Below are 11,657 nucleotides of genomic sequence, written 5' to 3' on the forward strand. Positions count from 1 at the left end.
CTTTAAGGAAAGGTTTAGAGGGATTAGTGTCCTACAGGACCTGGAGAGAAAAAAAAATCACAGTCAGCTAATAAGCAACAACATGTTCCTGCATAACTTTTGAAGGAACAATGCAGATACCTCTACCCCTTAACTGAAATTGCAGTCCATGGCAAAAAGGAGGTATAAACTTTGAAATGTTGCTTAAGTTCTGTGGCATCATCAGCAAACACCCCTTGAAAAATAATGAGGGTGACATGATGCTAACACAAACAATATATGGTATTTATAAAGGTGATATCATTAAAATTAATCTGACAAAGCCTCTTGCAAGGCAAATAGACCCATCCTTCTCCCACGGTACATACGCACAGTAGTCATTGTTGACATGCATGTGCATGTGTGCACACATACAGAGAAAGGAACAGCTTGGCATAACTAAATTTTCTACATGGAAGCTTACTTCTGACAAACTTAAAATAATGCTTAACTTCACACAGTTTATGTATGATGCTTCTAATCCTGCAAGCAAAACCTCCAAAATGTTTGTTGTTTTACCAAGGCTGCATTCAGGCCTGAACTATAGGGTATCTTTATCTTTCCCCTGTGATCCTACACACTGCTCTACCCGTTAGTGGGTATATGATTCCTGAAATGGCAGCAGTAAAACACAGGCAGACTTTTCTTGTGTGCTGCACACTCTGTTGGGAGAGTTAGAACTAGAGCAGGGTGTCCCCAGCTGATATCTTAAGCCAAAGCACTTTACCAAACTGATTTTATCTGCTAAGAAAGTGCAGAAGTAAGTTTCATCCCTACAGTTTTCCTTTCACAGTATTTATGTGAGGAATACAAAGTTCTAAGTTTTACCCCTGAGTTGGAAAGTGATGTTTTCCAGGAATATCAAAAATACTTTTCTTGTTTGGAGCATGCCTTTGGGACGTGTTTCACTTGCCGTCTGAAATCCCCCATCTACTCAGGATATGTGAGCGCTCAAAACACAGTGTAGCACCAATGAACTCTGATACAAAGTCTGCAAAGTGCAGGGAGTTGGAAGCATCCTGCCTATCCTGCGGTGTGGAAGGAGGGGCAGAGGCAGCCTGTGGCTGCAGGGCCTGGAGCAGTGCCTGATTCCCTCATGCTAGTTCCGGGGCCGCTGGGTATAAAGAGCTTTATGCAATGTCTGGAGGGTGGGAGTTTATAGAAAACGCGATGTCTCAACCGGCGAACACGCCTTCCTTCTGCAACTAGCAGGATAAGAAAAAGACACCAGGCTCCTTGTGCTGCTGCTGTGCAGATCAGCACCCCGGAGTGGAGGAGCCAGCTTCTGAGGAAGCTGGAGCATCCCAGCCCAGATGGGACCTCACCATCGGATGGATGGAAGAGCAGCAACTGCTTGCAAACTGCTCATATTATTCACTGCATGCATAATGCAGGGCAGTTGCCAAGGTAAGCACTATGCTCCAGCCTCTCGGGAATGGGACTTACACCGCAAGGAGCACATCCCTGCCCCGGGGACTTCTATGAGAAAAAGACCAAAGTGCATGAAAGTAGAGGGTTAACGGGCACTGATTCAAGGAGTTCTTTCTAACAGCTAGGAGAGACAGTTGGCTCTTTGCAGGAGTCATTTGATGGAGTCGGTTTCTGTTGTGGAAAAAGAAGTAGCCTTAAAAACACCACAAACACCACCGTCTCTTTAGCTTCACTTCATCTTGGTTTTAAATTGCCCCGGGATGCTTTCTCTAATTGTTTTTCTGGTTTGGACAAACTTTTTTCTCTGATTGTACAAGACAGCAACACACAAATGTGGCTAAATTTGGAGGGACAGCTCAGACTTTGCAACTCCACTGTCTAAACTCAGTTTTACAGAGCTGCAAGTATGCAGTTTTCCCTTTATCAAGTACTGCTTACTGGCTCTTGATAAGGCAAAAAACCCCCCCACCTCAGACTCTTTGCATTTTTTCCTTGTGATCTTTGTGCCCTTCTTGCTACTGAAGTATGGGTGGTTTTGCAGAGCAGAGTTCACCTGCATTCCAAAAGCTGGTTTGGTGACCACTAAGATCGTACCTGGAGTTGTTTGGGCTGAGGAGTGCAGAGGCTGAGATTGTGGCTAGGGTTGTTTGGGCTGAGGAGTGCAGAGGCAGTGGCAGCAGACAGGTTGGCCAGAGGGCTGTGGGTGGTGTGCCGGACACGCTGGTGTACGTGTGCTGTATGCACTCATGTACAGAAGGCTATAAGAAAGAAACAGATGCTTAGTCTGGAGCACAATAAGCTCCCCTCAGTCGGTCTCAGACGCAGATTTGAAGTTGAGAGAGGGAGAACTTTTTCTCTGGGCTTTACTGTTGCTAGGCGACATAGAGGAGCATGTGACGGGCAGAGCAGGCTGAGTGCTGCTCCTCTGGTACTAATCTGGCTGCTAGGGATGGAGTAGCCCCAAGTCCTGTCCTCGGCCTGTGACTGCAGCCCATCTTCCTGCCTCCCTCTCTCTGCGCAGTTTAATTGCCTTGCAGTGAAAATTAAGCCTGCCTTGTTGGAGCAAGAGTGGCTGAAGTGCATTTCCTCTGCCCCATGTACTGAGCCGCAGTCCTGCTGGTTCTGTGTGTGTCTGTGTATTACGTGTGTGTACAAATTGTTAATCTGCTTTCTTTGCTCAACTCTTAGTTTAAGCTCCTTAGACAGAATCAACTAAGTAATTATACAGCAACTGCTGCTAGCAGCTCCCACTTATGTGCAGGGAAATAGGAGATAGCTAATGTGCAGCAGGGAGACCTGCAAAAACTCTAGCCAAGGAGGTCACACTGGGCAGAGTTAATCCTGTGCACTGTTATTTTACATTGGATAGAATGGAAGCTGCAGTGCTGATCAAAAATTTATTTTCTTGCTCTACTGCTGCTTATGATTGTTCAGGATGTGCCTGGAATGAGAGAGTAAGCAGAGATAAGCTTTGAACTAGTATCGATATGCAGTGGAAGTACAGAAGTTTTTTACTTTTGTGGTGTTCCCCCCCTTCCTTCACAGTAGAATAACTAGAAACAGTATGGTTTTATTAACGTGTGACTGATACTAGTAAAATACCTGGATATCAGTCTTGGTCATACTGTGATTATGGTTGTGAAATATTTGGTAACTAAGTTCCAGCTCCTTCAATGTTGAGATCATGTCAGATACTTGTTTTTAGAAGAAATCTGGAGAATCGTGAAGCAATCCCAAGGCTCAGAATGAAAATGGTGCAGATCTATTATGTTGCCTAATCCTCGGTATTTTCAAAGGTGCATTTCAAAATGATGTCTTTGAAGGTTTTTGTTGGCAATACCTGAGTGTTCCCAGTATAAGGTGGATGTTTCTAGAAGTATTTCACCTGAGCAGTTGCTCAAATAATAGTAGTCTTCCTTGATTTACCTAATTCTGGATTTACTGGAATCAAACATACCACTTCTAAACTGAATGAAAATGTTGCCAGCAGTACAGGGCCTGGTTCTGCAACCTTTATTCTATAAGCCTTGTTGCCTGTGGGGTAATTGTTCTCAGAAAAAATTGCAGCTGGAATCTAAAAAACTAGTTAAGTGAAGGTAGTGCCAAACAGGAACATCATGGGACTATCGTTAATGTTTTGAGGAATATCAAGTTGCTTCACTCTCGGAGTCATAAACTAGAGACAATGGATGGATGTTGTAGCTCAGCAGGTTTGCAGAGGGCAAATGAGATCACTAGGGCAACTTCACATTTGAACAATGAGTTCTTTAGTGTTACTGCAAAGCATACCAGATCTACATACTCGTGCAGTAGTCCACGTAGTATCTGTTATTTGGCTCACCTTATTGAACATGGAAGGCCTGCTGTACTTCTTTTGATGAGGGCTTACTGTCTGTGTTTGAATTTTTTTTTGTTCCTAATGGCTGAGCGTCAGAGGAACTGTTATTTTAGTTTCTTTAAAAAGTCATTCAAATATATAAAATCATACATAAATCATTCATAGAAACCTGCTTTTCTTTATAAAAAGAAGAAGCCTTCTTTCTGCACACAAAGTATTAATAATCTTCTTCGCAAATCTAATAAAGTTAATATTTCTGTAAATATATAATTCAAATTAATGAAATTTCCTTCACTGCTTTTTGGTGTCTCTTGGGTGCTGATGACCTACTTTCAAACAGAGATGATGTAAATCTTACGGAAAATAAATGTATTAGTATTAAAATAATACGAATTATTTAGTAAATGGTATTGGTATTTATTTTAGTAACAAATTCTGTTAAATTAGTACAAGTTACAAAACAGCATCAGTATCATCTATTTTTGGACTTGCATGTACTTAAACTGAAATTCTGGCTTTGCTGCAATTTATTGCAAAGCACCAAATTGCTATGTAAAGGTCAGGATTCCACTGTATTGTGTAGTTTACAGTCTTTAAATTGCTCTTTGCATCTCCTGTCTTTCTAGTGGATACTTCTGAGGATCTTTTTATTTCTTTAGTATTTTTCATGTATAGGATCATAAATGACAGATTCACAGTGCTTTGAATTATACAAGATCAATGATTGCTCGGCGCTGCTGTATATTTTCCTTGCTCATAATCATAATATTTGTATAAACTTTCGAATTCTGGGAAATGCAGCTGGAAATGCAAGCATTTCCATTAATGATATCACTCTACATATATGCTAATTTTTTAAACTTTACATTGTGTATTAAGAGGCCAGAAGATCACAGCTAGGTTGAATAGTATTTTTTGCTCCTCTTTTCAATAACTCCTTGTTCACTGATTTTTTTAATGTTTATGTTTTTGATTTGTTTGTGGTTTTTGTCTTGTTTGTTTGTTTGTGGGGTTTTTTTTTGTTTTGTTTTTGGCTTTTAGGAAAGCTAATTAGCTATTCTTTATGCATCTTGGCAAAGTGTGATTTGTCCAGAAACCCTGCTGTAACACAAAAGTTAGTGCATCAAATTTGATTTGCATCCTAAATCTCTGCAGTGATAAATCATCAGCTTAATGCATTCCAGGCCAATATGACTCAAATTTGTTACCATTCTAAGGTGTCTATTAGTCTGAGAATGAAGGCTGTTCTAAGAATGAATGCATGTGGTGTGCTATCATACCTCAGAAGTCACAATGAACATTTGCATGAAGTGGGACAGGCCAGTAAGGAATAGGTATAAGACCAAGTAGAGATGAGCTACAGCAGCTCTTTCTAGAATGGCATGGAAAGACATGATTTTACATCAGTCATTGTAATATTTCAGTCTACAAATTAATAATTCAGTGGGCTTTAGATTTTGTCTTCACGCAAATCCATTTCATCTGCCTGTAGGATGATGTACAGTGACATTGCTGTAGGCAACAGGTCAGAGTCAGCATTCATACTCCTTTGTACAGCACTGTGCATGTTTCAATGACTGAGAAACCTGTCTGTAAGATTCCATCCCTGCCAAGACCTAGTGTTTGAAGACCTTGAGTGAGGCTTTCCTTGGGGACTGAGGATTTGGAAGTAATGAGATGGAGGAAAGGATGGCAAGTTAAAATGAATATATCGATGCAATCTTGACATACAATTTAATGGGTATAGTACATGACCTATGGGCCACAGTGTTCATAATCCTGCACTAGGACCATTTTCTTGGTTTCTCTTGGCGATGTACTCACACAAAATCAAGAGCAGAAATCCCACTGAGTGTCCATCTACCTAACTCTAAACTGGTTTATTTCCTGAGGCTTGACAATTTAAAAGCACCTAACAGTGAAACATGTTATGGTCTTCTAACATTTTGATTAATGAGTATTTCTGTGCTCAAACAGGTTTGGGGTTTTTGTGTGGCTCTTCTTAATGAGTAGCCCACTTGAGGTACATCTCTTGAATTTCCTTAATAATTTACTCTTTTTCTGTATTCTGCTCAGTAAAGCATATCAGGTATTTGCAAAGTAATCAGCTAAAGCAAAGAACGGGGCAAACCCCAGAATTTTAGTTAAAAATTGAAAGCAGTAATTGGATGACACCTGGTTAGATTTTGTTTCTATGCCAAATGCTAGAATTACAGTAAATAATTAAGCTACAGGAGTGAAGGCAAATAGAGACAGAGTATGTAAGAAGATTTCAGCTAAGATAAATGTGTGATGTGTGTGATGCTTCTATTTCCCTGTAAGACAAACCAAAACCTTCTTTCATATATTGAGCTGATTGGAAATTTGAGCAATGAAATCCTACTTTAATCCAGATTTACTTGCCATGTGTTTTGCAGGAAATGAGCAAAGATTCATTTGGGGGAAAGGTAGAATGCAATTTCATTAAAGCCTTTTAATTCTTTTCTTTTTGGGTTTCCTGGATTGACATGAAATCAGTCATACTGTTTTGGAGCCTTTCCCTTCCATATGCCTTCATGTACTCTTAGATTATTGCCAGATCAAAGCTTAGTGGTGTTTGGCTTTTTAACTTCTCATTCTTTATCACTGAACCTGGAGGTTCTTATGTTGAGATATTTTTTTAAAAACAACCTGAATATTCTAATTTTTAATTGAGGAGTAAGCAGGCACATTGTAGAGGTAGTTCATGTTATCTTTATGATTATAGGATCAAAATTCATTCAGTCTTCCTACAATACTTATTTTTAGTTATGAGAGCCTGTGATACCTTTTCAGAGAGACAAATATATAACTTGAATCTCATTGTGCTATCACCTTTTCAAGCCAGAGTTGTATCTCCTTTTCTACAGCTCTGCTCAAAACATACTGGAACCATATAGCCTTTGGGATGTTTCAGAGGAAATTACACTTTCTAGAAGTTGTCATTGTTGAAAAACATTAAAGGTCCCTTCTAATTAATGATCTACAGGTTGACATCTATTTAAAGAGAAGTGGATGTTTTTATTCCACTGCAGCTAATTAGTGATGATAATCAGATAATTTGTCAGATTCTTTTTAATAGCTTACACTGAATGTGGCAGATAAAGAACAGAGCTGGTTTTTAAAACTAAAGTGCTTTTTTATATAATTAGATAATTATACATTGTTCTTAAAAATACCTTGAGCTGTTTCTAGATGAAGGAATAACAAAGTTTCTTCTGAGTCAACCTAATGTGATCCCTTTAATTTCAAAGAAATTATCCTGAGTTGTACTGATCTAAGACACAGAAAATAGGATTCAGTGAAGAGTAAACATCTCTTTTAATAGCTTGTTATTGTTTGAGATCCATTTTGAAGACCACTTTGTTATGATAATGTTAATTTTAGGAACTACTTTTTGCTTCCTTGACTCAGTATACTTTTAGAACATTTTAAGAAAATTAAGTTTAATGAGGAAGCATAGAAATGTTTAATGGAAAGGATAGCCTTCAGCGGATTCCTTAAGCTTTTACTGTTGGTTTCAAGGCTTTTAATGTTTTCTTTGTTTTGCAATGCTTAAAGTGGATTAGAGATCTAAGGATCACTGTTACAAGTTTTGTTTTGGATTAATGAAATGACATATAAGAGTTGACTGAAATGGTTCTACTTCTATGACCTGTTCTATTTCATACTTTTAACATGAATAAGTTGTCTTTGTTTTACAATCAAGAAGCCAGATCTTCAGCAAAAGGGCACTGTTTATAGCAGCAGTGTGTCTGCCCAATTATTTTCTTGCACAAGCAGGTCATGATACTACACCCTGCTGAGTCAAGTCAGAGAATGGGAGTCCTTTCCTATTGGGACTCCCTTTGATGGGGGTTGCAGGGTCATGCTTTTGTGGAGCAAGAAGCTTGGGGATTTAGTTGTGTTCTGTGGCATCTCATAAAAAAAAAAAGTCATAGTCCACAAGATATCCCAGGAACTGACACAGTCACTGATGTATTTAGAATCTAGGTAATGGATTTTATTTTCAGAGACCATGGTGCACATTATCAACGCAGATAAGTATACCATAGAAAGTTTACTTTACTTTGAGGACATGTAAGACCTGCAGAACTGGAGTACATACATATATCAAAAATCCTCCTCAGATTTTCCCTGAAGAAGGAAATTTACTACCTAAAGTTCACATCATTCAACACCTGTAGGAGACCCCATTTAGATCTGATCAAGCCCTTATCATGCCTTGTCATCTAAGCATACAGTTTCAGGAGAAGTGATCAGCCAAGTGAACAGTTCACTGCTTCTGGAAGCAGGATGCCCCACTCTCCTTCCCTTTCTTCTCCCATGTGCTATGCCCATGTTGTTGCCAGCCTTGAGTTGTTGCTGCTTGCTTTGTGCCAGCACCACTGCTCATCAGACCTTTCTGTGAGCTGCTTTCACTTAGAAACCTGAGGGAAAACTAAACCAGGCCTAGGGAACTAGGTGGTTTCCTGGTGGTTTAGTGATTTTGGATCACAGAATCATAGAATCAGCCAGGTTGGAAAAGACCTCAAAGATCATCGAGTCCAACCCTACCATGATTACTAGATCATGCCACATTCAGTCTCATCTTAAAAACCTCCACAGATGGTGAATCCACCACCTCCCTGGGCAGCCCATTCCAATGTCTGATAACTCTCTCAGTAAAAAAATTCTTCCTAATATCTAACCTAAACCTCCCCTGGCAGAGCTCGACTCTGTGCCTTCTTGTCCTACTGCAGATTGCCTGGCAGATGAGACCAACCCTCACCTGACTACAACCTCCTTTCAGGTAGTTGTAGAGTGTGATAAGATTAGTAGTAATCAAGAATCAAAGCTATTGCTAACTTGTGGTAGCTGGTATCTTTTTATAAATAAGGAGAAATATGTCAGGATAACGCCTTTACAAGTTTTCAAATAGCATTTATATGCTATCAACTAAAATGTACCTAAACCAGAAAGTAGAGACAATTCAAATTGACTTGAGCAGCATGCAGAATCACATAATTGATCATGTTGGAGAGGACCACAGTGGGTCATATGGTCCAAACTCCCTGCTCAAGCAGGGTCATCCTAGAGCACATGGCACGGTGTAAGAAACATGACACATGGCACAGGATGCAGAAAGACCTGGTAGTTATGGCAGTTTGGAAACAAAAGTGAACCTTGGCATCAAGTGCAAGGAGAGGTGTTGGAAAGAGGGAGAGAAAGACTCCTTTTTCTTATGGTATGTCAGTGGATTGGTTCAGCTGGCCATGCAACCACTGCTTAATGCTACTGCTAAAAACATACAGGAAGTGCTTGGCTAGCCTGCTGGTAACAAGAGTGGTCCCATCAGGCCCGAGTGAATAAGTGTTAGCACTGCTGGAAACCCTTTTGTGAAGTTTGCTAGTGTAAACAGATGACTTAACTTGAATGGGACTGCTCACGTGTTCACTTTTGAGCAGGATTGTAGGGCTGTTCTCAACCTGCAATGCAATAAATGAATTGGATGCTAACCAGGCACACAGACTCCTGCTGCAGATTTTGTTGGCATTCTCGATGTGTTAATAAAAATAATTTTTACTACTGTGAGGTCTGATAATTTTTTAAACCATTTCATGTGAAACAGATGAGCTCCAGTTTATGTTTGAAATGAGTGACAAAGTTTGTGGCGTCTTCCATAAGAATGAGCTGTTATTAGCTTTGCATTTTTTACTTTCCTGTATGAAGTTAGCCACAGAATACACTTTAAAGCCTCACTGAGAATGAATGCAATTCTTCCTAATTTGTTGGCCTATTAAATTTTTTCTAAGAGGAGTTAAGAATTCTCAGAAACTTAATCCTAACAAATTTTATAAGGCAGTAGAGGGAGAGAGAGACCCAAATTATTACTCCATTAAAGGAAAAGTCTTGTCATTAAACATTCTGTATGGAGACACTGACTCTGTGGGCAGCAATATAACAGGTGTGGCTGTGATCTTCCCACAGGCATTGTGAAAGTCTGATGGAAAACTATTGCTATGAGGAAGGGATTGCGATTTAAAGGTTGCAGGCCTGTAGGCAAATGCCTTCAGTTCTCTGAGCAAAGTTATTTGTATGTCTTGTGCTACCACTGAGATCCTTGAGACACACTGTATGCCTTTTCTGCAGTTTTGTGTGATTGCTTCTGGATGTGAGGACATATTGTGAAATACACAGTGTACAGTACTTGTATGCTCTTGTGTTTCCAAGGACGTGGTAAGTGTAGAGCTTATTCAGCTACACAAGCTAGGACAGTTCTTTCCTACTATTCACCTCATGCCTGGAATGCTGCCTAGAGTAGTTAGCTAATGTAATTTAAGGAATTGCATAGAATATTATGCCTAGCAGCCACCAATGAAGGGAAGTAACAGCAGAATCAAGTGTCCTTAAAAAAATCCAATGGGTGAATAAATCTGACCATTGTAGAGTTTGGATGGTTAGGGAAGATCTAAGTAAAGTGCTTCCAATGGGGCTGACAGGAAGAGTAATGAATGTTTCAGTGGGAGATGGTATTTCTTGTATTTATCCTCTTCTGATGAATTCAAGGAGTTTGTCTTTTTGACGTGACGCTCATTAGTATTACTGTTTGGGTAAAAGGATTTTTAAAATTATTTTTTAAACTGAAAGCTATAATGAAAATATACCACACTTAGAAATAATATAGCCAAAGGATGATTTAATTCTTATTGTTCATGTTCAGGTATATTAAGGTACAACTGCATTTCATGTGAGCACATTGAACATTGTTGTTTCAATTCAGGTGATCCTGGCAGGGGGTTTGGAACTAGATAATTTTTAAGGTCCCTTCCAGCCCAAACCATTCTATGATTTTATGATCCCTCATTTACTCAGGCCTGTCTCAGCACATGGAATTCCCTTTTCAGGAAGCTTGAAGTTTTTCAGGACCAGCCATTAGTTGAGAAACTGAGTCACTACTGAATAAGGAAGAAATATGATGTGTCAATGCATCCAAAAAAGTATATGTAGTTCCCAACATCATGGGCAGTAGTAAGTAGTGTTAGAATGTTATCTAGGCACACTAGATGCATGTAGCATGTGGTCTGTCTATTCTGTACTCTTGCATCAATTCTGCTTTTCTGAAAATGTTCCCACATATTTAGTTTGCAACAAATAACAGTCACAATTTTTGAAATGTAAAATGATGACTAGTGCCCTGTGAAGCTTCGGGACACAGCTTAAATGGTCTTTCTTTTTAATCTAGAGTCCCACTAGTATGATGGTGTTTTGTTGTGGATATGGCTTCTGTGTTGGGAAGATGGAAACAGCTGTCATTTTATGTGCTTACTGTGTTTACTATCTGTAAGGGCAAGTGCTTTATTTTTGCATGAGCTGTTTAATTTTTCATTTAATAACTTGTGATGTAATATTACAGTGAAGTTTATGATTTGGCAAAGTGTTATATGTTGCATAGCAATTTTAATTCTAGCTTTAGATAAAAGCTATAAAAAGTGACACAACTTCACTATCACAAATGCGTTGGAAGGCTCTTACTGAGGCCAATTCCTAGTGCTACAATGACTCATCAGGTTTCAGGAGAGCATGACTGAATTGAATGCAGCTCATCATCTCAGCATGGGGTCTAATTTTGAGAAAAAACAGCACATTGGTTGGAAAATTTATTTAAAAAACAGTACAGCTCTCAAAAGGAGAAAAGCTTCCTGAGCAGGTTGTTTTGTCGTCTGCTTCTGCATCTATTAGACTTCCTTGGTGATATGTACTGTACATGTTCTAAGTTGTATAAGCATTTTTCTTTTTTTTCAATTTGCACACATTGTGTAGTTGTAAATACTTCGTAGGCTTGAAGATTTTCCTCGTTTGGTCTTATTCC

General features: G+C 39.2%; 1 protein-coding gene across 1 annotated transcript in view; it reads left to right on the forward strand.

Moving 5' to 3' along the window:
* The first annotated feature begins 1,338 nt into the window (after window positions 1-1,338).
* Window positions 1,339-11,657, forward strand: part of LRP2 (low density lipoprotein receptor-related protein 2) — a 115,519-nt gene continuing 105,200 nt past the window's right edge. Inside the window, exon 1 of the mRNA XM_009084699.1 lies at window positions 1,339-1,425. Coding sequence (XP_009082947.1) covers window positions 1,350-1,425 — 76 coding nt within the window. The 5' untranslated portion in view covers window positions 1,339-1,349. The remainder of the gene's footprint in view (window positions 1,426-11,657) is intronic.

The sequence above is a fragment of the Acanthisitta chloris genome, unplaced genomic scaffold (assembly GCF_000695815.1).
Source record: "Acanthisitta chloris isolate BGI_N310 unplaced genomic scaffold, ASM69581v1 scaffold2721, whole genome shotgun sequence".
NCBI lineage: Eukaryota > Metazoa > Chordata > Aves > Passeriformes > Acanthisittidae > Acanthisitta > Acanthisitta chloris.